The sequence below is a fragment of the Crinia signifera genome, chromosome 12 (assembly GCF_055691185.1).
Source record: "Crinia signifera chromosome 12, ASM5569118v1, whole genome shotgun sequence".
NCBI lineage: Eukaryota > Metazoa > Chordata > Amphibia > Anura > Myobatrachidae > Crinia > Crinia signifera.
Genome location: NC_139228.1, coordinates 13,111,063 through 13,135,031, shown reverse-complemented (window position 1 = coordinate 13,135,031; position 23,969 = coordinate 13,111,063). Strand labels below are relative to the sequence as shown.

At 49.4% G+C, this 23,969-nt stretch overlaps 1 protein-coding gene across 1 annotated transcript in view; it reads left to right on the top strand.

Annotated features, from left to right (window-relative positions):
* Positions 1 to 3,560: 3,560 nt before the first annotated feature.
* The window catches only part of CA14 (carbonic anhydrase 14), a 35,297-nt gene continuing 14,888 nt past the window's right edge, over positions 3,561 to 23,969 (top strand). Inside the window, exons 1-3 of the mRNA XM_083167156.1 lie at positions 3,561 to 3,800; positions 8,641 to 8,661; positions 18,896 to 19,075. Of these exons, the coding sequence (XP_083023282.1) occupies positions 3,647 to 3,800; positions 8,641 to 8,661; positions 18,896 to 19,075 (355 nt within the window). The 5' untranslated portion in view covers positions 3,561 to 3,646. The remainder of the gene's footprint in view (positions 3,801 to 8,640; positions 8,662 to 18,895; positions 19,076 to 23,969) is intronic.

Genomic DNA, 23,969 nt, shown 5'->3' with positions numbered 1-23,969 from the left:
ATGCTGATACGGAACGTACGTACGTTTGGCCGCCGCAACCAGAATAAGGCCCATAGTCACTATGGCGACCACTAAAGGTCAATAGGGCTTAGGCCGGCACATGTAATAGGTTGACATGCCAAAGGTCGACAGAGTCGGAAGGTCGACAATGGGAAGGTTAACAGTCAAAAGGTCAACATTAAGTTTTCTTACCCTACTATACACTAGGGTGTAGAGCAAGGGGGCGCGGTACACTGATACGGCGTCCATGTCGACTTACGTCGAAATTTAGGCAAAAAACCCCCCTGAAAATGTCAACCTTTTTGACCTTTTGAAGTCCTTCCCATTGTTGCCCTAAGTCTTGTGTCGACCTTAGCCATGTCGACCTATTTCATGTTTTGAACTAAGCCCTGTCGACCGTTATAATGTACGTGTCACAGCGGGCGGTGTTTGCGGATCCGTCTCAGGCTGCAGTCCTGGGACAGGCTGCACTGGGGGGGGGGGGGGGTGCTTGGAGTTTTGGGGGAGGACATAGGACCTACACATATAAGGTCTGACGGCTTTGATGAAACTCCTTGACGAGCGCGGAATCTAACCGCCTAGCGGTCTTCGCCAGTGACCCCCGCATGCTGCGTCTGGACAGCAGGTCACAACCCCTCTCCAGAAGTATTCACTGGTGGCCAGAGACTGTCCGAGACTGGAAGTAGGTCGAGACACCAATCACAGTGCAATGCCCTGAGAAGGCGTAACGGGAACTGAAATAGCCGACTTGGCGTATGACTTCGGGTCAGTAACGGAGCACAAAGGCCGACTTGGCTTCACAATAATGAACTCGCGTAGCAGGGTAACTCAAATAGCCGACTTGGTGTAGGAAACTCCGGAAAGGTAATAACTGGAACTTATATGGCCTAACTGGCTTCAGGGAGAAAGGAACCAGGGATAACTTAAAGGACCAAACTTGGTATACAGGTATACTGGAAACGATGGGTGCAGAATTGCTGGGATCTCCAGGAACTTGCACAGGCTAGATCCGGAACACCGGAATGGCTCAGAGAACGCAGGGTACTGACTGCAGCTCCTCAACAGTGGGTCTGTATCCAGCACAGGAGCTTGCAGGCCAGCCAGGCTGAGATAGGGCAGGCTTGATTGACAGAAGGCACAAATATCCCTTCTGCCAAGTCTCACGACCAATCCAAGATGGAGTCACCAGAGCTGGCGCCACACTGTTTGAGACGCAGGTACCGCTGGTGCCTGGAGACCTGCTGCCACCTGCCGACCCCTGACCCCCGCCGGCCGGACACCCGCTGGACACCAGGAGCGATGGAGGTGGAGAGGTGAGTAGCTGCGGCTGCCGCCACCTTCATAGTGTCCACCCTATCACCCACACCCGAGGTTTATCTTCCGGAGTTGCTGGGACAAATAGCTGCTATTTACACCTCTATATGAGTGTGTATGTGTAGCACACGTGTGTAGAGCATGTGTATATGTGTGCATATGCGTACAGTGTATGAGCCTAAATGGGCCTACACAGTGACATGGGGAGATTTGCTGAGTGTTCTGAGCGATCTGTCCGGTGAGAACATTGGCCCTAATCGGCGATATTACTAGATTTATCCAGCATGCTATCGCCGCTACACACTGGGGGTTATTCTGGGTGATTTGTACGGCTGCGAATTCGCAGCCTTGCGAGTCCACCAAACCCCCGCCTTGCGAATGGTTGGCTGGCGCCACCCATTCACAAGCGCGATTCGCAAGCAGCCAGCGAAAGATGTGGAAGGTGCACGCATATGTGAGGTTGTTCTGGGGCAACCTTACATGTGGTGCAGGCTGGTAAGGAAATGGGCGGGCAGCTAATATCCTGTGATGTCAGCTGCCCGCCCCCTGAACACGCGTCATGGCCTCATTAGCATGATCATGCTAATGAGCATGAGAAACGCTGGGCGTTCCCATATGCTAATGGGGCCACCCCCACGCCCCTCTCGGCCCCCTGCTGTCCTGGGTGCGTGCACCGGGTGCCCTGACATTACCCCATATGTAAGGGCCATACTTTATGTCGCACAGAGACTGATGGTGTGACCACATTTGTAGTCGCATCTGGTGATTTTTCTGGTTAGTATCAGCACCTCCCTCGCACGCCAGGGCTCCTTCCCCCGCTCTGCTACACCACCGCCCGCTGCCAGGGCACCTGTCGTCCGCTCCACTACATCACCGCCCACTGCCAGGGCACCTGTCGCCCGTTCCGCTACACCACCGCCCGCTGCCAGGGCTCCTTCCCCCGCTCCGCTACATCACCACCCACTGCCAGGGCACCTGTCGCCCGCTCCGCTACACCACCGCCCGCTGCCAGGGTTCCTTCCCCTGCTCCGCTACACCACCGCCCGCTGCCAGGGCTCCTTCCCCCGCTCCGCTACACCACCGCCCGCTGCCAGGGCACCTGTCGCCCGCTCCGCTACATCACCGCCCACTGCCAGGGCACCTGTCGCCCGCTCCGCTACACCACCGCCCGCTGCCAGGGTTCCTTCCCCTGCTCCGCTACACCACCGCCCGCTGCCAGGGCACCTGTCGTCCGCTCCACTACATCACCACCCACTGCCAGGGCACCTGTCGCCCGTTCCGCTACACCACCGCCCGCTGCCAGGGCTCCTTCCCCTGCTCTGCTACACCACCGCCCGCTGCCAGGGCACCTGTCGCCCGCTCTGCTACACCACCGCCCGCTGCCAGGGTTCCTTCCCCTGCTCCGCTACACCACCGCCCGCTGCCAGGGCACCTGTCGTCCGCTCCACTACATCACCACCCACTGCCAGGGCACCTGTCGCCCGTTCCGCTACACCACCGCCCGCTGCCAGGGCTCCTTCCCCTGCTCCGCTACACCACCGCCCGCTGCTAGGGCACCTGTCACCCGCTCCGCTACACCACCGCCCGCTGCCAGGGTTCCTTCCCCTGCTCCGCTACACCACCGACCGCTGCCAGGGCTCTTCCCCTGCTCCGCTACACCACCGACCGCTGCCAGGGCTCCTCCCCTGCTCCGCTACACCATCGCCCACTCTGATACACCTCCGCCCACCGATCACATTGCGAGCGATGACATGTGGTTAAAAACCACGCGCCATCGCTCATGCGATCCAATAGATATTATGTGCAGAACATAAGATCTATCAATGCGACATTCGATGCGCATCGCGTCAGGTGACACATTTGATGTATTGCACAGATGCAGACTACCACCGCCAGTTGTACTTTTGCTAAATTTGGCAAAAGTACAACTGGGTATGAATCAGTCCCTAATCTTGACCTGTGTGTAGTAATGTGTATATGTGTGTTTGTGTAGAGCTATTGTCTATGTAGAGTGGGTATGTGTGTGTGTTTGTGTAGTTAATGTGTGTCTAGGTAGTTTATGTGTAGCCTGAGTATGTGTGATTGTATATAACTTGTGTATACATAGTGTGTGTGTGAGACAATGCCACAAGCATCTGACAGCAGCGAGTACCCCATGCCGGGATAGGGGCATGTACACCCGATTGGCCCCTAGCAGACTCTGCCCTCTCTCTCCCTTGGACCACCTTAAAACCAGCTGAGTGTTGCTGCAGTCTCAGTGCAGTCTCAGAGGTGGGGGCTGCTGCTGCTGCTGGACCTAAAACTTCTCCCCAGCCCTGTGCATGATCAGTGTATGAGCAGAGCCAGTGCAGAGACACAGGACAGGGATCCTCCGGACACTTGCAGCCCAGCAGCGGATATGTCTGTGCACAGCACCTGTGGGGTCTATTGGCTGCCTGGTTATTACTGTATGCTCATCCTGAGCATCTGCCAGTCTGCGGCTGCGGGTGAGTACACAGATTCTGCATTTATATCACATCGGCTTCACGCTGGCACTGAGGCTGCAGGATTGTTCTGTCACCTTTGGATCCAATAAGGAGATCGGTGCCACCCGGTAACCCCTTCACTGCCTTCAGCATGGTGCAGATGTGATGCTTGTCATTGGGAATACTGCATGGGGTGTGGGTTGTTAGGTCTACAACAACTAGGTCGACAAGCATTGGGGCGACACCAATAGGTCGACATGGGTCAAGGTGGACATGTGTCTTGGTCGACAGGACATTAGGTCGACACAAGCATTAGGTCGACAGTCAAAAGGTCAACATTGGGGTTTTCACTGTTTTTTTTACCCGAATGTTAACACAGTCGACATAGACACAGTTTGAAGTGCACTGCATCCCCTTGCATCGCTTGCTTGCTCCCACCATGACCTAGTGGATGGTAGGGCATGAAATACTGCCGTCGGCACATGTCGGCTCAAAGAACTGTGAAAAACCCCATGTCGACCTTACCCATGTCGACCTAATGACCTGTTGACCTAGACCCATGTCGACCAAGACCCATGTCAAAATTGTTGCCTGTCTACCTAGTGGTGTCGACCTAGTTGCTATAGACCTAATGACCATAGGGGGCAATACCAGGGTCGCTGTGGGACATTTGCCCATGGTGCCTAGTATTGCCCAGCTGTTTTGGGACCGGATTTTGCACTTTGGAAGTAATGTCGGATTTTCCATTCACTGGTCAGTGAGGTTAGATTATATGCAACGCACAAAATTCAAGGGTTAAAAATATGAGGACTCTTCAAGAGTTACAATTCCAATTCAAAAATACAAATAGAAAGTTTGTATGACAGGGCTGCATTACCCCTTCTCCATGGTGAGCCATGTCTCCCGCCAGTATCTGCTGGTGCTATAACGCTAATCGATAATCAATAATAATGATAATGTAAGAAATGCATGAATATTGTCTGCCTGTTACAACCTGCGGAACGAGACCACGACACCGGTGCTTAGTGTGACATGATGTCATATGCGCTGTTTATGGTGTCAATAGATGACGTTAGTAAAATATCCCCGTGTCGTTTATAGCGTGTGTTAAGTGGACAGGATGAAGCTGCTGCGGAGCCAAATGGCCCCTGTTTAGTCACCGTAACGCTATCGCTTTGTTTTCTGCGGGGGAAGCTTTCATTTAGGCCAAGAACTGTTTATAATCATAAAATCCAAAATCAAGGTCAGTAACAGGCCTCTGGGGTGTAATAAGCCGGTGAGGTGCAGGATAACCGCTCATGGGGGCCTCACGTGACCCCTCCAGAGAGAGAAAATTACTTACAAACTACCCAAATGTCCCACTTCTGAGGGACTGCCCCTACAGTTGGTCCATTGAATCACCCCCTGCACGGGACTGCTAGTAGCTAGTTCTCATTCATGAATGGACCCCTTGCCGCACTACCTTGCAGTGGCTGCCTGCGGGTTAATTCAGTGGGGGCTGGAAGATTGGAGTCAACCCAATGCTTCCAAAGATCTAGGCCCGTGGTTCCCACACTCTGTCCCCAAGGCACTTCAGCAGTCCAGGTATTAAGGATATCCATGCTTAGGCACAGGTGACTTAATTAGTACTGCGATCAGTTTGATTATAAGTAAACAGGCAGGGGAAGCCCTAAAACCTGGGCTGTTTGGGGTGCCTTGAGGACAGCGTTTGCTCTTGGCACACACCCCGCCCATGTGACACGCCCAAACATGGTGTGGTCCCGCCTTCTCTCGGTGGCTGTGTATTTACCGATCCTCACTGTGTTCCTGCACAGCCATCATCCAAATCCTACCGTAGCCCAAGTTGAAATTATCCTGAAATACGGCATACGGTCGTATTATTGACCACAGTTAGGTCGACACTGTTGGGTCGACAGGTGGAAAGGTCAACAGGGTTCTAGGTTGACATGGATCAAGGTCGACAGGTGTCTAGGTCGACATGGGACAAGGTCAACATGGGTTTCGTCGACATATGCATTAGGTCAACATGGGTTTATTTCACAGTTTTTTTGAGCCGATATGAGGCAACAGGCGGTATTTCATGCCCCACCACCCACTAGGGCGTGGTAGGAGAATAAAATAGTTCCTGAAGCATCGCGAGCGATGCGAGGGGCTGCGGATAACTTCCAACTGTGTCCATGTCGACTGCGTCGACATTCGGGTAAAAAAACTGTGAAAAAAACCCGATGTCGACCTAACGACCTGTCGAACTAATGCATATGTCGACCTAAACCCATGTCGACCTTGTCTCATGTCGACCTATACACCTGTCGACCTTGATCCCACCTGTCGACCCAACGGTGTCGACCTAATGACTGTCAACCCAACTATGGTCAATAAAACGATCCACACCCCTGAAATACTTTATTATTCTTGTTAATGAGCCTAATTCAGCATGGATCGCTAATTAGCGAATTTGTGATACTGAGCGATTATCAGACAACTATCCCTATATGATGCTCACTCTGGGCTTACGGTGGGTGTCTGTCACTCTGTGGCTGCAGGTGAGTATTGTCAGATTGGGTCCTCACTGTATCCCACGTAGCACAGGAATATCTATCCCAGCCGTCAGCTTACTGTGCACTCAGCAGAGGGGATAAGCATACCCAATCTCTCCCTGCTGTGGGAACGGTGCTCTTATCCCACACCTGGACGGACACTAGCAGGGAGCAGCTAGTGCAAATCCTCTGAGGGTATATGTGCGTGTTTGTGGCGACACGCGTCCCTGCACATTAGGCTGGACACTGAGACGCTGGTTATACTTTGCACTGTGATTATAACTAGTAGTTAGGAGAGCACACACACACGTGACGGTGGGGGGAGCGGAGGCAGTGACTGTTCTGTTATTTGGCAGTATTACACTCCCGGTGTTCTCTATAGAAACATTTTTTATTCTAGGGGGCATAGTTACTAATTATCATATATCAGAAACTTGGGCCTAATTCAGGCCGATCAGAGCTGAATCACCCCCCAAGAGTGTTCTTCCATAATGATTAAAAGAAATGTGCTGGGAATAGCTGACTGTCTCTCTCCCATTAATACATTGCTGGGCTGGTTATTTGCATGGACGGCTGTGACCAGCGGAGAGAAACTTCTTGTTTTGTCTACAGAATGTCTCTCCAGTCCACACGTAGATCCTGAGAACATGTCCCCCCCGTCCCCCCACTACAGAGCTGATTATTGAAGCAATAACACAGAGCAGGAAAGTCATGCTAAAGATTTGTGGGAGATATTTTTGAAAACGGCTGAAGAATATTGGGTTTGGTGCTACCCAGTGAATCGGCTTGTACATTATGGGGGTGATTCAAGAAGGTACTTGTGTAGTTCCACGGTGCCAGCATGGCGCCGTGCTTCTGAGTCCCCTTTGCGGGGCTCGTGGCTCGCTATGCTAGCTACGCTCGCCACGCTATCTAAAATCAACTCCATGCCAACGTGGATAGTGGGGGTATGAACTATCCGCGTTGGCATGGAGTTAAGTTACTTTATTTTAGATAGTTTGCCGAGCGTAGAACCCGGTAGTAGCCATGCTGGTGCCGTGAAACTACACAAGTACCTTCAAGAAGGCTCCGTGAGCTGCGTACAGCTCACCAAGCCATCAGACGCCGCCCGCCGGCTGTACAGATGTACGGCCCCCTTCCCCGTACATTTATATTTGGGAGCAGCTAGGATGAAGACTGGGTGGGCGTGTGACATCAGCAGCGCCCCCCCCGGCAGGCATTGGCCTGTCTGGGATCACATGAGGACTCCCAGTATTTTCCTGGGTGCACCCACCGTTGATTGGGAATGCCCAGGAAATGCAGGGTGTCCCCATGCGCCTGCCCTCTGTATGCCCCCTGCCTGCCCAGATCATTGTGAACAGCTTGGCGACTATGCAAGCCGGGGGGGCTGCACATGTGAATAACAATGCATGCGCAGTCCCCAAAACATCGGACCGCGGCCAAACATTGCGACTTCAAATTAATCAGGCCCTATATACAGTGCAATTATAATAAATTAAAAAAGACGCACACAATGCCCTCTTGCACCCAGATATAGTCCTTACATTGGCCCTTATTCTGATTGAGTCGGACGGCTGACATAGCCGGATGCCAGCTGCCTGCTCATATCCCGGCTTTCACACGGATAACTGTCCGAGTGGTCTGAGCACTCGGTGCTGCCTGACCGCTCGGTCCATCATTCGATGGTCGGCGACCATCGGAGAATGGGGGAGGTTACTACAGATGAAACATCCACTCGTGGCCCCTTTGCCTGGCATCCTACCGCATTCGGACGCTGTGAGCAATCCGTACGATAGTCGGGGTTACGAACACTCGTGCCATTTCCAAATACGCAACTGTCCGACTCAATCAGAATAAGGCCCATTGTGCGGCTAGTTACTACGGACTGGACATTGTCAATCCACCATACTGTAACCATTTCAGCTGCCCCTGAGAGGGTGACATTCAGCAATTTACGGGCTCCAAAATGAAGTTCCTGTGTGGGCTCCCCCAACCTAAAAAACTTTGTGGCGCCCCTGACACAAGCGTAGCAGACAGGACTGCTCCAAAGGATGTAAAAGATGGACGCCGCTGCGTCCCACAGAACCAGGCCCTTGGTTATTATGTGCACCTGTTTACTGTCTTTTCAACAAAAAAAAAAAGCATAATGGCGGCTGCGTACTGGGGCAAGACTGGGTTTGGGGCGGGGCATGTGGGAACGTGTGACGCCTAGGCGGTGGAAGGGGTACAGACATTATTATGGCGGCTCTGCAGGCTGATTGGTATGTACAGGAATTTGCACTTATTATCTCATGGTAACTTTCTTATCTTGTTTCCTGTTCCAGGTGCCTCCTGGGCCTACACAGGTAAGAGATTCTGTCATTTCATATATATCCTATTCCAGACGTATAGAGATCAGTAAGCTGTACGCAGATGTCACTGGAAGACTGGCTGGACTTTCACAGTACATATCGGGAAGATGGAGCAGGACTCATTGACATACTCAGGCTCACTGGTGGCTGTGTGCACCCGAGTGGGCCTCGACGTGATGAAATGTCATCATAGGCAGTGACATCATCACGTCATGCCCAGCTCACCAAAAGGAGGCCCAGCTCTGTGCAGTGGACAGGAACGCTGTGAGGGGCAATTATAATTTGCACCGGAATCAGGCCCTGTTTTCACCGGTGGGGGATATTCGCATGCGCATATTTGCCCCTTATATTGGCCATTATACCCCTCTGTAACGGCCTAATTGATTGTGTGATTGCCATAATTAGCGGTGCCTCCCTTCCGCCGGAAGTGTAATAGTGCCAATTGTTTAGCTGCTGAATGTCCAGCAATATATATATGCACACTTTTATTTAGCCTCTGTGGTGTCCCCCCTACAGGGAATATCCCTGCAATCACCAAGATGTATCTAAAAGGCGTCGTTCACGTAAATCTAACTCTCTCTGCACCTGTTACATCTGCCCCACCTGCAGTGCACATGGTTTTGTCCATTTGCAAACAAAATGTGCCCTGTAATCAGGTAAGAATTAGGCTCATTGTCTGGGAGCCATCCGGATACCTGGAAGAAGAGCTAATTTACCACTTCAGTGGCATGCTCTCTCCAAGGAATAGATAGACTGCTGCCTAAGAGGTTCTGCAGCAGCTGCAGATGTCCCCTCACCCAGCACAGGCGGAGGATGCGTCTCACTATCTGGCCTAATATAAGACAATTCCCTGCACTACTTTGGAGCTATATTTAGGACACCCTTGTGAAGGTGAACGGCTCCCGGAATGAGGCATAGAGGTGCTGCATTCCTGGGCCAATGATATCATTGTTGAGAGTTCTGCGTCTCCCGGGGTCAGGATCGGGGTAAGAGCGCCGTACACGGGAAAGGGGCCGGTGTCAGACTCTTTGTAACACTGGGATTATTTTCTCGAACCAATTTAGCATAAGAAGAAGGAATTTCATTGATATGTAAATAGGCCTCTGTCGTTAAATGGTAAATCTCCTTCCCCTTTGTCTCTTACGTAATGTCATTTACACAATGCAGTGATTGGGAACCATGCAGGGGGAGGAAATGGGAGTATTGTAGTGGTGCCTTTTAGTGGCACTTATTCTCATGGATTATCCATGCCATAGACACAGGGGGGGGGGGGGGGTTACTAAAGCCTCTACAAATGAAAAGAGAGGATGTTGCCCATAGCAACAAATAAGATTGTCTATCATTTTGTAGGATGCTAATAACAGACAGAATCTGATTGGTTGCTATGGGAAAGAAGTAATAGTGCACCTTAGATAAACTGTTAGTCTTCCTTCCATTCCATGTTGTTCTGTTTTATATAAGTTATAAAAAGCAAAATCCACCTAAATGTTACTCTTGTCCCATACATGTCAGTTATATACTGTACTTATTCATTAGTCTGGTAATAGGAGGCATTGAGAGAAAACCAATGTACAGTACATGTAACTGTGGCACATAAAGTGCTGTAGTTATCAACATCCAGTCAGGTGCTAGCTAACGTTTCCAGTGTAGTTTAGTAAACAAAAGCAAGCCCCTGATTGGTCATTTGGCTGTGCACCAGTTTTCATGTGGAAATGGGTGGATACTTCTAACTTCTTCCTAGATCAAATGAAAGGTCAACATGGTTGGGTCGACAATGGCTAGGTCAACAGTCAAAAGGTCAACATCTTTTTTCCCCCCACTTTTTGTTTGAGCCGACATGTGCCGACAGGCAGTATTTCATGCCCTACCGTCCACTAGGATGTGAAGGGAGAAAAGCATAGCCAGTGCAGTGAGCCATACGAGGGGACGCGGTGCACCGATACAGTGTCCATGACGACCATGTCGACATTCAGAAAAAAAAAAAAAGTAAAAACACATGTTGACCATGTGACTGTCGACCTACTGCTTATTGCCGACCTTCCATCGATGTTAACCTTCAGCAGTCGACCTAATATTGGTGAACCCAATGACCCCGTACTTGGTGGCAATGTCTCTTAAATTGCCCATACACGGTACAATTGCCGGGTGCGATGCGTGCTCATACTTTTTGTACTAAATTGCATCACATTGCATTGCAAAACGTATGCGCTCTAGTCCAAATTGCACCGTGTGTGTGTGCGCCATTACTTCCTGTGGCCAACCGTTATTTATTCATTTATTAACAATTATTTATACAGCGCACACATATTCCGCAGCGCTGTACAAAGAATATTACCAGTTATTTACACAGCGCACACATATTCCACAGCGCTGTACAGATATTACCAGTTATTTATATAGCGCACACATATTCCACAGCGCTGTACAGAGAATATTACCAGTTATTCATACAGCGCACACATATTCCACAGCGCTGTACAGAGTATATTACCAGTTATTTATATAGCGCACACATATTCCGCAGCGCTGTACAGAGAATATTACCAGTTATTTATATAGTGCACACATATTCCGCAGCGCTGTACAGAGACTATTATTACCAGTTATTATATAGCGCACACATAGTCCACAGCGCTGTACAGAGACTATTATTACCAGTTATTATATAGCGCACACATATTCCGCAGCGCTGTACAGAGAATATTACCAGTTATTTATATAGTGCACACATATTCCGCAGCGCTGTACAGAGAATATTATTACCAGTTATTATATAGCGCACACATATTCCGCAGCGCTGTACAGAGAATATGACCAGTTATTTATATAGTGCACACATATTCCGCAGCGCTGTACAGAGAATATTACCAGTTATTTATATAGCGCACACATATTCCGCAGCGCTGTACAGAGAATATTACCAGTTATTTATATAGTGCACACATATTCCGCAGCGCTGTACAGAGAATATTATTACCAGTTTTTATATAGCGCACACATATTCCACAGTGCTGTACAGAGTATATTACCAGTTATTTATATAGCGCACACATATTCCGCAGTGCTGTACAGAGTATATTACCAGTTATTTATATAGCGCACACATATTCCGCAGCGCTGTACAGAGACTATTATTACCAGTTATTTATACAGCGCACACATATTCCACAGTGCTGTACAGAGTATATTACCAGTTATTTATACAGCGCACACATATTCCCCAGCGCTGTACAGAGAATATTACCAGTTATTTATATAGCGCACACATATTCCACAGCGCTGTACAGAGAATATTACCAGTTATTTATATAGCGCACACATATTCCACAGCGCTGTACAGAGTATATTACCAGTTATTTATATAGCGCACACATATTCCGCAGCGCTGTACAGAGACTATTATCACCAGTTATTTATATAGTGCATACATATTCCGCAGCGCTGTACAGAGAATATTACCAGTTATTTATATAGCGCGCACACATATTCCGCAGGGATTCAGTATTGAATCCCGGCGGTCGGGATCCCGGCGTTCAGAATCCCGACGCCGGAATCCCGACAGCCGAAATGCCGACAAGGGGGGGACGTGGATCGCCCCCCCTTGCGGGCTTGCTGCGCTCGCCACGCAGCGGGCCCGGTGCCTCGCTACGCTCGCCACGCTATTTTATTCTCCCTCCAGGGGTGTCGTGGACACCCCAGGAGGGAGAAAGTGTCAGCATTTCGGCGGTCGGGATTCCGGCGTCGGGATTCTGAACGCCGGGATCCCGACCGCCGGGATCTTAACTGCATCCCATTCCGCAGCGCTGTACAGAGAATATTACCAGTTATTTATATAGTGCATACATATTCCGCAGCGCTGTACAAAGAATATTACCAGTTATTTATATAGCGCATACATATTCCGCAGCGCTGTACAAAGAATATTACCAGTTATTTATATAGTGCACACATATTCCGCAGCGCTGTACAGAGAATATTATTACCAGTTATTTATATAGCGCACACATATTCCGCAGCGCTGTACAGAGAATATTACCAGTTATTTATACAGCGCACACATATTCCGCAGCCCTGTACAGAGAATATTATTACCAGTTATTTATATAGTGCACACATATTCCACAGCGCTGTACAGATATTACCAGTTATTTATACAGCGCACACATATTCCGCAGCGCTGTACAGAGAATATTACCAGTTATTTATATAGCACACACATATTCCACAGCGCTGTACAGAGAATATTACCAGTTATTTATATAGTGCATACATATTCCGCAGCGCTGTACAGAGACTATTACCAGTTATTTATATAGTGCATACATATACCGCAGCGCTGTACAGAGAATATTACCAGTTATTTATATAGCACACACATATTCCGCAGCGCTGTACAGAGAATATTACCAGTTATTTATATAGCACACACATATTCCACAGCGCTGTACAGAGAATATTACCAGTTATTTATATAGTGCATACATATACCGCAGCGCTGTACAGAGAATATTACCAGTTATTTATATAGTGCATACATATACCGCAGCGCTGTACAGAGAATATTACCAGTTATTTATAGCGCACACACATATTCCGCAGCGCTGTACAGAGAATATTACCAGTTATTTATATAGTGCATACATATACCGCAGCGCTGTACAGAGAATATTACCAGTTATTTATAGCGCACACACATATTCCGCAGCGCTGTACAGAGAATATTACCAGTTATTTATATAGCACACACATATTCCACAGCGCTGTACAGAGAATATTACCAGTTATTTATACAGCGCACACATATTCCACAGCGCTGTACAGAGAATATTACCAGTTATTTATATAGTGCATACATATACCGCAGCGCTGTACAGAGAATATTACCAGTTATTTATAGCGCACACACATTCCGCATCGCTGTACAGAGAATATTTTGACATTCACATCAGTCAGCTCCCAGTGGAGCTTACACTCCACATTCCTTACCACATGTACATGCACACACAGACATTCTAGGGTTAATTTGTTGGGAGCCAATTAACCAGTATATTTTTGGATTGTGGGAGGAAACCGGAGCACCCGGAGGAAACCCACGCAAGCACAGGGAGAATATACAAACTCCGCACAGTTAGGGCCATGGTGGGAATCAAACCCATGACCTCAGTGCTGTGAGGCAGTAATGCTAACCATTACACCATCCGTACTGCCCAACCAACGCAACTTCTCAGGACTTTGATAACGGACTGATCTGAGAAGAATGCTGAATCTTTGTATTCAGACGCTGGAACCCTTAAACCTTCCGTTGGTCGCCGCAATACAAATCCAGGCGTCTGCGGCATTTCCATGTTTTCGCACAGACGCTGCATATAAGATCACCGCTGCATTTATATTTACCTAAATCAGGGCTATAGTGATGCAGGTTACAAATTAGCAATGCCAAGAGCACAGATTGTCCAAGCAGAATAAAGCCAGACAATGATATTAGGAAGAAAACAGGCGCAAGCAGGAATCTGTAATGATATCCGGCAGAGAAAGTGCTGCATGGCTGAGCATCTTCCAGTGTAATTACCACTTCTATATACAGAATTTCCATGTGGATAGTCACAGGTTCCTGTGTCTATGGACGCCTTATAAAAGTTACTATCATTGCTAGTTTGCTTTACTTTCCAGTGCTGTGGTGCTGAATAGCGTAGTGATACATTACAATGGACACCTGGGCACAATCAAGCTGCACTGCAGGTGGGGGCAGATGTATCCTATGCAGAGATGTGGGTGGGGTGCGTTCAAACTGAAATCTAGATTGCAGTGTTAAAATACATCTGTGGGCTGCATTCAGAAGCAGCCAGTATTTACCCTGCACAGAAATAATATAACCCGCTGGAATATAACTCTCCCTGCACAAGGTATGCCGTGCATTATGGTTTGGTCTGGTTGTGCGTTTTTTTGGGCACACTGAAGGTTTGATATAGTATTGCTGTGCAGCATAGGGATTAGCGGTCCCTATCACATCACCACCGTTTAGTCCCGGGACAGTGTAACGATGTAGACTTGTTTTGCATTTAAATCCACAATAATAGTTTGCAAATAAGTATCACTTGCTGTAAGAAAGTTCTCATGTGTCACCTGACACACAGCGCAGGAGGGGGCATTTCACAGCACAGGAGGGGGTGTTTTACAGCGCAGTAGGGGGTGTTTTACAGCGCAGGAGGGGGTGTTTCACAGCGCAGGAGGGGGCATTTCACAGCGTAGGAGAAGGCATTTCACAGCGCAGGAGGGGGCATTTCACAGCGCAGGAGGGGGCGTTTCACAGCGCAGGAGGGGGCGTTTCACAGCGCAGGAGGGGGCGTTTCACAGCGCAGGAGGGGGCGTTTCACAGCGCAGGAGGGGGCGTTTCACAGCGCAGGAGGGGGCATTTCACAGCGCAGGAGGGGGCATTTCACAGCGCAGGAGGGGACGTTTCACAGCGCAGGAGGGGGCGTTTCACAGCGCAGGAGGGGGCGTTTCACAGCGCAGGAGGGGGCGTTTCAAAGCGCAGGAGGGGGGCGTTTCACAGCGCAGGAGGGGGCGTTTCACAGCGCAGGAGGGGGGCGTTTCACAGCGCAGGAGGGGGCGTTTCACAGCGCAGGAGGGGGCGTTTCACAGCGCAGGAGGGGGCGTTTCGCAGCGCAGGAGGGGGCGTTTCGCAGTGTAGGAGGGGGCGTTTCACAGCGCAGGAGGGGGCATTTCACAGCGCAGGAGGGGGCATTTCACAGCGCAGGAGGGGGCATTTCACAGCGCAGGAGGGGGCATTTCACAGCGCAGGAGGGGGCGTTTCACAGCGCAGGAGGGGGCATTTTGCAGCGCAGGAGGGGGCATTTTGTAGCGCAAGAGGGGGCATTTCACAGCGTAAGAGGGGGCATTTCACAGCGTAGGAGGAGGCATTTCACAGCGCAGGAGGGGGCATTTCACAGCGCAGGAGGGGGCATTTCGCAGCGCAGGAGGGGGCATTTTGTAGCGCAGGAGGGGGCATTTCACAGCGCAGGAGGGGGCATTTCGCAGCGCAGGAGGGGGCATTTTGTAGCGCAGGAGGGGGCGTTTCGCAGCGTAGGAGGGGGCATTTCACAGCGTAGGAGGGGGCATTTCACAGCGCAGGAGGGGGTATTTCACAGCGCAGGAGGGGGCGTTTCGCAGCGTAGGAGGGGGCATTTCACAGCGCAGGGGGGGGGGGCATTTCACAGCGCAGGAGGGGGTGTTTCACAGCGCAGGAGGGGGCATTTCACAGCGCAGGAGGGGGCATTTCACAGCGCAGGAGGGGGAATTTCACAGCGCAGGAGGGGGCATTTCACAGCGCAGGAGGGGGCATTTCACAGTGCAGGAGGGGGTGTTTCACAGCGCAGGAGGGGACATTTCACAGCGCAGGAGGGGGTGTTTCACAGCGCAGGAGGGGGCATTTCACAGCGCAGGGGGGGGGCATTTCACAGCGCAGGAGGGGGTGTTTCACAGCGCAGGAGGGGGCATTTCACAGCGCTGGGGGGGGCGGTATAGTAAATAGACAATGTCTAGGTCGACCACTAATTGTCGACAGTGACTAGGTTGACACCTGAAAATGGTCGCCATACCATAGGTCGACATTGCCAGGTCGACACAAGGATAATGTCAATATGACCATGGGCTGACACTAGTTTTTTCATGTTTTTTTGTGTCTATGTCAACAAATGTCAGCATGCACAGCGTCTAAGTGTACCAGGTGCCCTGCTTGCTGCGCTCGCCATGCTTCAGGCGCGGTGCCATGCTGTAATCAGCACTCACATTACACTCCCACTCTATGCCCACCTGTATACTAAAGTACGAACCAAGTCAGTCTACACAAAAATACATGAAAAACTGTGTGTCGACCTTTTGAGTGTCACTGTCGACCTGGACGTTGTAGACCGCTGCAGAGAGCTGTCCCAGGTGCATTCTTAGACAAATAAATGAATCTGGAATTCACAAGGGCTAATTAAGGAACATTTTGAAAATAAATGGGACGTCACAATGCGAATCAGCTGATAGACACCTGTATTATCATATCCCTATTCCCCTCCATGTACTCTGCTGATTGCACCTGTATTATCATATCCCTATTCCCCTCCATGTACTCTGCTGATTGCACCTGTGCCCTCTCTATGACGGTGTCACTGGCTCAGCGGTGTGCGAGCAGTTGTGGTGCTTCTTTTAGTATGGAGATAAAAATAGAGGCATACATGGCAGGACACGTATGTGTGTGCGTTATCCCATCAGTGGCATATGACTTACAGTACTGACGTCTCAGCATGAGCTGCCCCAGGGTGACCGGGGTTCACGGCACTATCACAGAACATACGGAAAAAGGTCAAATATCCCATTAACCAGGCTCGTTATTGGAAGTGATGGTACTAATACCAGGGCCATAACGATGTATGGGTGAGTCAACGCAGAGGCTCTCTGGGCGCACCATCGCTCACCCCAGTGCCCGCAGTTCTGCATGGTATGGCACCCTGATGCCACTAGCATGGCAGCAGTAGTAGACTTCAGAGACTGCTGTAGGGATGGCCATCGAGCACTGATACCTATTCATCGATGGTTAATGGCCGATGTAGAATAGTTTTGCCATTGATGGGCGAGAACCAGATGGTTCCCCTCCATAGATTGCAAACATAACTGAATAGATTATACTGTACATTGTTTTTCTCCCCAAGAGGCCGGGACATGGACTATAGCTCCTCCCCTGACTGCCATAAAGCCCCGCCCTCAGGTTCTGATTGCCCACTGGCCAATCAGTAAAAAAAAAAAAATGGATGACCATCGATAGGTAAAACCATTGATGGCCATCCATTGCATAGTATGCCACCATCGACAGCAAGTTGCACTTTTGGCATCGATGGCAATGGCAACGATGGTCATCCATAGACTGCTGTAGTTTCTGGGTGCCGCCGACCCCGCTCAGCAAGACCAGTACAGGGGGCCAGGAGCGCTCATTACATCACTGACTAATAACTCCTGTTCCCTGCACTATGGCAGCCACATGGGGGTGCTGTGGAGCAGAGATAGCGCCAACCCCAGGGCCCTGCGGGACAGCACCGCTTGTACTGGTTCCGGTTGATAGATTTACAGTGTCTAGATAGACAGTCAGTAGTCTACCCCAAAAATGTTGACACACAATAGGTCGACAGGGTTCAAAATAGGTAGACACATGACTTGTTGTTTACTTTACCATCCATGTCGGCATAGAGGGAGAGTATAACAGAGTGCCGGGCGCAGCGAGTCCCCGTGCCCGAAGCATGGCCAGCGCACACGTTACAGTTGTCGACATTGACACCCCAAAACAAATTGAAAAAATTACGTCTACTTTCTTTTTGGCGTCTACCTTTCATGTCGACATTTTCGTCCTGTCGACCTTTCCCATGTTGGCATATTGCATGTCGACAATTTTTAACTGTCTATCTAATAATCTACACCCGCTTTTACACCCTTAGTAAATTAAGCGGATGTTGGGAAAACTTATAGTCCATTTGTCGAATCATTGTCATGTCGACCTAAAGCACTGTGGACCACATGGTGTTGACTAATGGGTTTATTTACTAATATGTTAGTTCTATTGAAGTTGGGATGTTTCCCATAGCAACCAATCAGATTCTACTTCTTATTTATTTAGAACCTTCTAGAAGCTAATAGGTAGAATCTGATTGGTTGCTATGGGCAACAGAACTCCCATCTCAGTAAATAAACTTAGATACTGCAGGGCAGATGTACTAAGCCTGCTGAAGAGATAATGGGGGAAATTTACTAAAGGAAATTTGTAAAAAAATAGGTGTATTTGTATTTAGAAATACACTTATTTTTGACATTTACTATTCCCAAAATACGGCAATTCGTATTCGTATTGATGTGCTATCAATACGAATACGAATTGCCGTATTTTTGGGATTGTAAATGTCAAAAATAAGTATATTTCTAAATACAAATACACCTACTTTTTACAAATTTCCTTTAGTAAATTTCCCCCAATGTGCAAGGTGATCATGCACCAGCCAATCAGCTGTGTTTTACAAATGATAGGTAGGAGATGATTGGCTGGTGCATTATCACCTTCCACTTTATCCCTTCACCAGGCTTCATACATCTGCCCCCGTGTTATCTATTATCTGGACACCAAATAATATACAGGAACGCATCTTTAAAAATGACAAGTTATTGGCCTGTGTTCTCATGTGATGACATCATGTGACAGGTGACCACGGGCAGGAACACTGGGAGGCGTCGTACCCGGACTGTGGTGGATCCGCGCAGTCTCCTATCAACATTAACACCTCTAGCATCACCTACGATGAATCGTTACCCACCATAGAGCCAAAAGGATACAGCTCGCCAGGACCCTCTGCGTTCACCCTCACCAACAATGGCCATACAGGTAAGCAGAGGATACGCCATGGTCTCAGCCTCCTACTGACATTGCCGACTTATATATATATATAATATTAAACATATACATGTAATGGACTACATGCTACAATTGTTTAAGTAAAATCTAGATTACCCTACAATTTTCCCTGCAACATTTTTAGACACCGATACAAACGTAATCCCTTTTCTAGATACTGTATATACTGTACTGTAAGTGCTCTGTACTGTTTCTGGAATAACACAGGTGTCCCACCATGGGCTCGGGGGAACATGTCACCAGGGTGAGTTCCGTGCTAGACATAGGGCTCAGTAGCTGATGTTGGCACAGGAGGATGAATCTCCGCTGGCTGCAGTCCGAGCAGTGGGAGGACGGATGAGAGGTGCTGCCATGGGGACAATTGTCACTTGGAAAAAGACAGAATAGAGTGTCAGCGAGGACGAGGGAGGGGAGGGTGATATACAGCAGTACTGAAAGATGAATAGAATAAAAGCTGGGGTACTTGTTTCCTATCTGGGCGCCCACTAAGTAAATTGAGCACCATGCTATTCTCCGTAGTGAAATCTGATCGCATCGCATCGTACACATACACGATATTGAACGATGCGATGCGATGCGATGCGATCCGATTCGATTTCCCATAGGAAACAATGTTAAATGGCTCAATTTAGCCAAATTATCATAGGAACAATAGTAAATGGGCCAAAAACACCCCTGAACATTGAAATGTCCCCCCAAAAGTAGTTGACGCCACCCCACCATCAACGTGAACCCGAAGCGTGGCGAGCGCAGCGAGCCCGCGAGGGGCGGCGGTACGCGTCCTCCGACCTTTTCATGCCCTACTATCCACTAGGGCGTGGAGTGAGAATAGAATAGTGTGGCGAGCGCAGCGAGCCACCGAGCCCGAAGCGTGGCGAGCGCAGCGAGCCCCGCGAGGGGACGCGGATACCTTCACAGGTAAACGCGTCCCTTTGCGGGCTTCCCAGGTGTCCGCGTCGCCATGGACCCTGGGAAGCCCGCGAGGGGACGCGTATAACTGTGAAGGTATCCGCGTCCCCTCGCGGGGCTCGCTGCGCTCGCCACGCTTCGGGCTCGGTGGCTCGCTGCGCTCGCCACACTATTCTATTCTCACTCCACGCCCTAGTGGATAGTAGGGCATGAAAAGTTCGGAGGACGCGTACCGCTGCGCTCGCCACGCTTCGGATTCACGTTGATGGCGGGGTGGCGTCAACTACTTTTGGGGGGACATTTCAATGTTCAGGGGTGTTTTTGGCCCATTTACTATTGTTCCTATGATAATTTGGCTAAATTGAGCCATTTAACATTGTTTCCTATGGGAAATCGGATCGCATCGCATCGCATCGCATCGCATCGTTCAATATCGTGTATGTGTACGATGCGATGCGATCCGATTTCAGTACGGTGCCGTACGTAGAAAACCTGGGCGCCCAGATAGGAAACAAGTACCAAAGCTGGCGTTGGGGGAGAAGCGTGAAAGGGTGACAGCACGGAATGGGGATGAGAAAGCGACTATTGAGGGAGAGCTGGTGAGAAAATAGTTTCAAGGACAGAGAAAGAGAGAGGAGAAGGAGTTCTAGAACTGGGGAGGGAACTTGTCCCATGGTCAGCGAGTGGGTAATGGTGAGGGACGGGGCCAGTGAGGGAGAGATACAGGGGGGGTGGAGTTACTGTACTCCCAGCAAAGGTCCATCAAAGGCAGGTTCCAGCTTAGTTACTAAACAGGCACCAAGATGGCGGACGAAGAACTATTTTGGTATCGTCAATATTTTTGGGTGCATTTCACAGTGGCTTGAATAAGTTCTAACTGATGTATCTCTAATAGAGAGGGAGTGTGTACAGTTCTAGATGAAGGCAGATATAGTAAGTGCAGTGGTGTAGCTAGGTGCCACGGTGCCCGGAGAAAGGGCATGTTTTCATGCTCGTTGCCAGGGGGGACTGAAATAGCTCATTGCCAAGGGGGACTAAAATTGCTCATTGCCAAGGGGGACTAAATTTGCTCGTTGCCAAGGGGGACCCCTCCCACTGCCCGCCCACTTCCTGCTCTACCCGGCTGAGCTGCCCCTGTCCGCAGCTATTTTCAATTAAGTCTCCCGCTGGACCGCTAGCCAATAGGCGCTTGCAGTCCAACAGCCATCAATGCTCCTTCTGATTGGCTGCCGGACTGCTAGCGGTCCAGTGGGAGACTTAATAGTGGTGGACAGATGAGCTCAACCAGGCAGAGCAGGGAGCGGGCGGGGGAGGAAACGGGGGATCGGGCTGCACGGCTCCGGCGCCCTTTGATGTCTTGGCGCTTGGAGCTCGTGCTCCGCCGGCTTCACCCTCCCTACGCCCCTGAGTAAGTGAGCGAGGGTTCTAGAGAACGCCAGATAGAGTGCAAGCTTACTTCTAGATAGGAGCATAAAGAGTACACTGAACAGTCCCAGATAAGGTAAGCGAGGGTTCTAGAGAGAGTGAGCGTGCACAGTCCTAGATGAGGTAAGAGAGTGAGCGTGCACAGTCCTAGATGAGGTAAGAGAGTGAGCATGCACAGTTCTAGATGAGGTAAGAGAGTGAGCGTGCATAGTTCTAGATGAGGTAAGAGTGAGCGTGCACAGTTCTAGGTGAGGTAAGAGAGTGAGCGTGCACAGTTCTAGATGAGGTAAGAGTGAGCGTTGACAGTTCTAGATTAGGTAAGAGAGTGAGCGTGCACAGTTCTAGATGAGGTAAGAGTGAGCGTGCACAGTTCTAGATGAGGTAAGAGTGAGCGTGCACAGTTCTAGATGAGGTAAGAGTGAGCGCGCACAGTTCTAGATGAGATAAGAGAGTGAGCGTGCACAGTTCTAGATGAGGTAAGAGTGAGCGTGCACAGTTCTAGATGAGGTAAGAGTGAGCATGCACAGTTCTAGATGTGGTAAGAGTGAGCGTGCACAGTTCTAGATGAGGTAAGAGTGAGCGTTGACAGTTCTAGATGAGGTAAGAGAGTGAGCGTGCACAGTTCTAGATTAGGTAAGAGAGTGAGCGTGCACAGTTCTAGATGAGGTAAGAGTGAGCGTGCACAGTTCTAGATGAGGTAAGAGAGTGAGCGTGCACAGTTCTAGACGAGGTAAGAGAGTGAGCGTGCACAGTTCTAGACGACGTAAGAGTGAGCGTGCACAGTTCTAGATGAGGTAAGAGTGAGCGTACACAGTTCTAGATGAGGTAAGAGTGAGCGTGCACAGTTCTAGATGAGGTAAGAGAGTGAGCGTGCACAGTTCTAGATTAGGTAAGAGAGTGAGCGTGCACAGTTCTAGATGAGGTAAGAGTGAGCGTGCACAGTTCTAGATTAGGTAAGAGAGTGAGCGTGCACAGTTCTAGATTAGGTAAGAGAGTGAGCGTGCACAGTTCTAGATTAGGTAAGAGAGTGAGCGTGCACAGTTCTAGATTGGGTAAGAGAATGAGCGTGCACAGTTCTAGATGAGGTAAGAGAGTGAGCGTACACAGTTCTAGATGAGGTAAGAGTGAGCGTGCACAGTTCTAGATTAGGTAAGAGAGTGAGCGTGCACAGTTCTAGATTAGGTAAGAGAGTGAGCGTGCACAGTTCTAGATTAGGTAAGAGAGTGAGCGTACACAGTTCTAGATTGGGTAAGAGAGTGAGCGTGCACAGTTCTAGATTAGGTAAGAGAGTGAGCATGCACAGTTCTAGATTGGGTAAGAGAATGAGCGTGCACAGTTCTAGATTGGGTAAGAGAATGAGCGTGCACAGTTCTAGATGAGGTAAGAGAGTGAGCGTACACAGTTCTAGATGAGGTAAGAGTGAGCGTGCACAGTTCTAGATTAGGTAAGAGAGTGAGCGTGCACAGTTCTAGATTAGGTAAGAGCGTGAGCATGCACAGTTCTAGATTAGGTAAGAGAGTGAGCGTGCACAGTTCTAGATTAGGTAAGAGAGTGAGCGTGCACAGTTCTAGATTGGGTAAGAGAATGAGCGTGCACAGTTCTAGATGAGGTAAGAGAGTGAGCGTACACAGTTCTAGATGAGGTAAGAGTGAGTGTGCACAGTTATAGATAAGGTTAGAGAGTGAGCGTACACAGTTCTAGATTAGGTAAGAGAGTGAGCGTGCACAGTTCTAGATTGGGTAAGAGAGTGAGCATGCACAGTTCTAGATTAGGTAAGAGAGTGAGCGTGCACAGTTCTAGATTGGGTAAGAGAGTGAGCGTGCACAGTTCTAGATGAGGTAAGAGAGTGAGCGTACACAGTTCTAGATGAGGTAAGAGTGAGCGTGCACAGTTCTAGATTAGGTAAGAGAGTGAGCGTGCACAGTTCTAGATTAGGTAAGAGAGTGAGCGTGCACAGTTCTAGATTAGGTAAGAGAGTGAGCGTGCACAGTTCTAGATTGGGTAAGAGAATGAGCGTGCACAGTTCTAGATGAGGTAAGAGAGTGAGCGTACACAGTTCTAGATGAGGTAAGAGTGAGCGTGCACAGTTCTAGATTAGGTAAGAGAGTGAGCGTGCACAGTTCTAGATTAGGTAAGAGAGTGAGCATGCACAGTTCTAGATTAGGTAAGAGAGTGAGCGTACACAGTTCTAGATTAGGTAAGAGAGTGAGCGTGCACAGTTATAGATAAGGTTAGAGAGTGAGCGTACACAGTTCTAGATGAGGTAAGAGAGTGAGCATGCACAGTTCTAGATTAGGTAAGAGAGTGAGCGTGCACAGTTCTAGATAATAAAAGATCTAGTCAGATCACTTAGAAATGGGGTGAAAATCACCCCATGTGTATGCCAATAATCTGCACCTGCAATAGTAGTTCCACCTCTGAATCTGGCCCAGAGATAGTAAGAAGCACACCACTAGAAAAGGGGAGATAGAATAAGTAACCACGGTTCTAGATAACGGTGGTTATAAAGAGGTAGCACCATTCTATGACG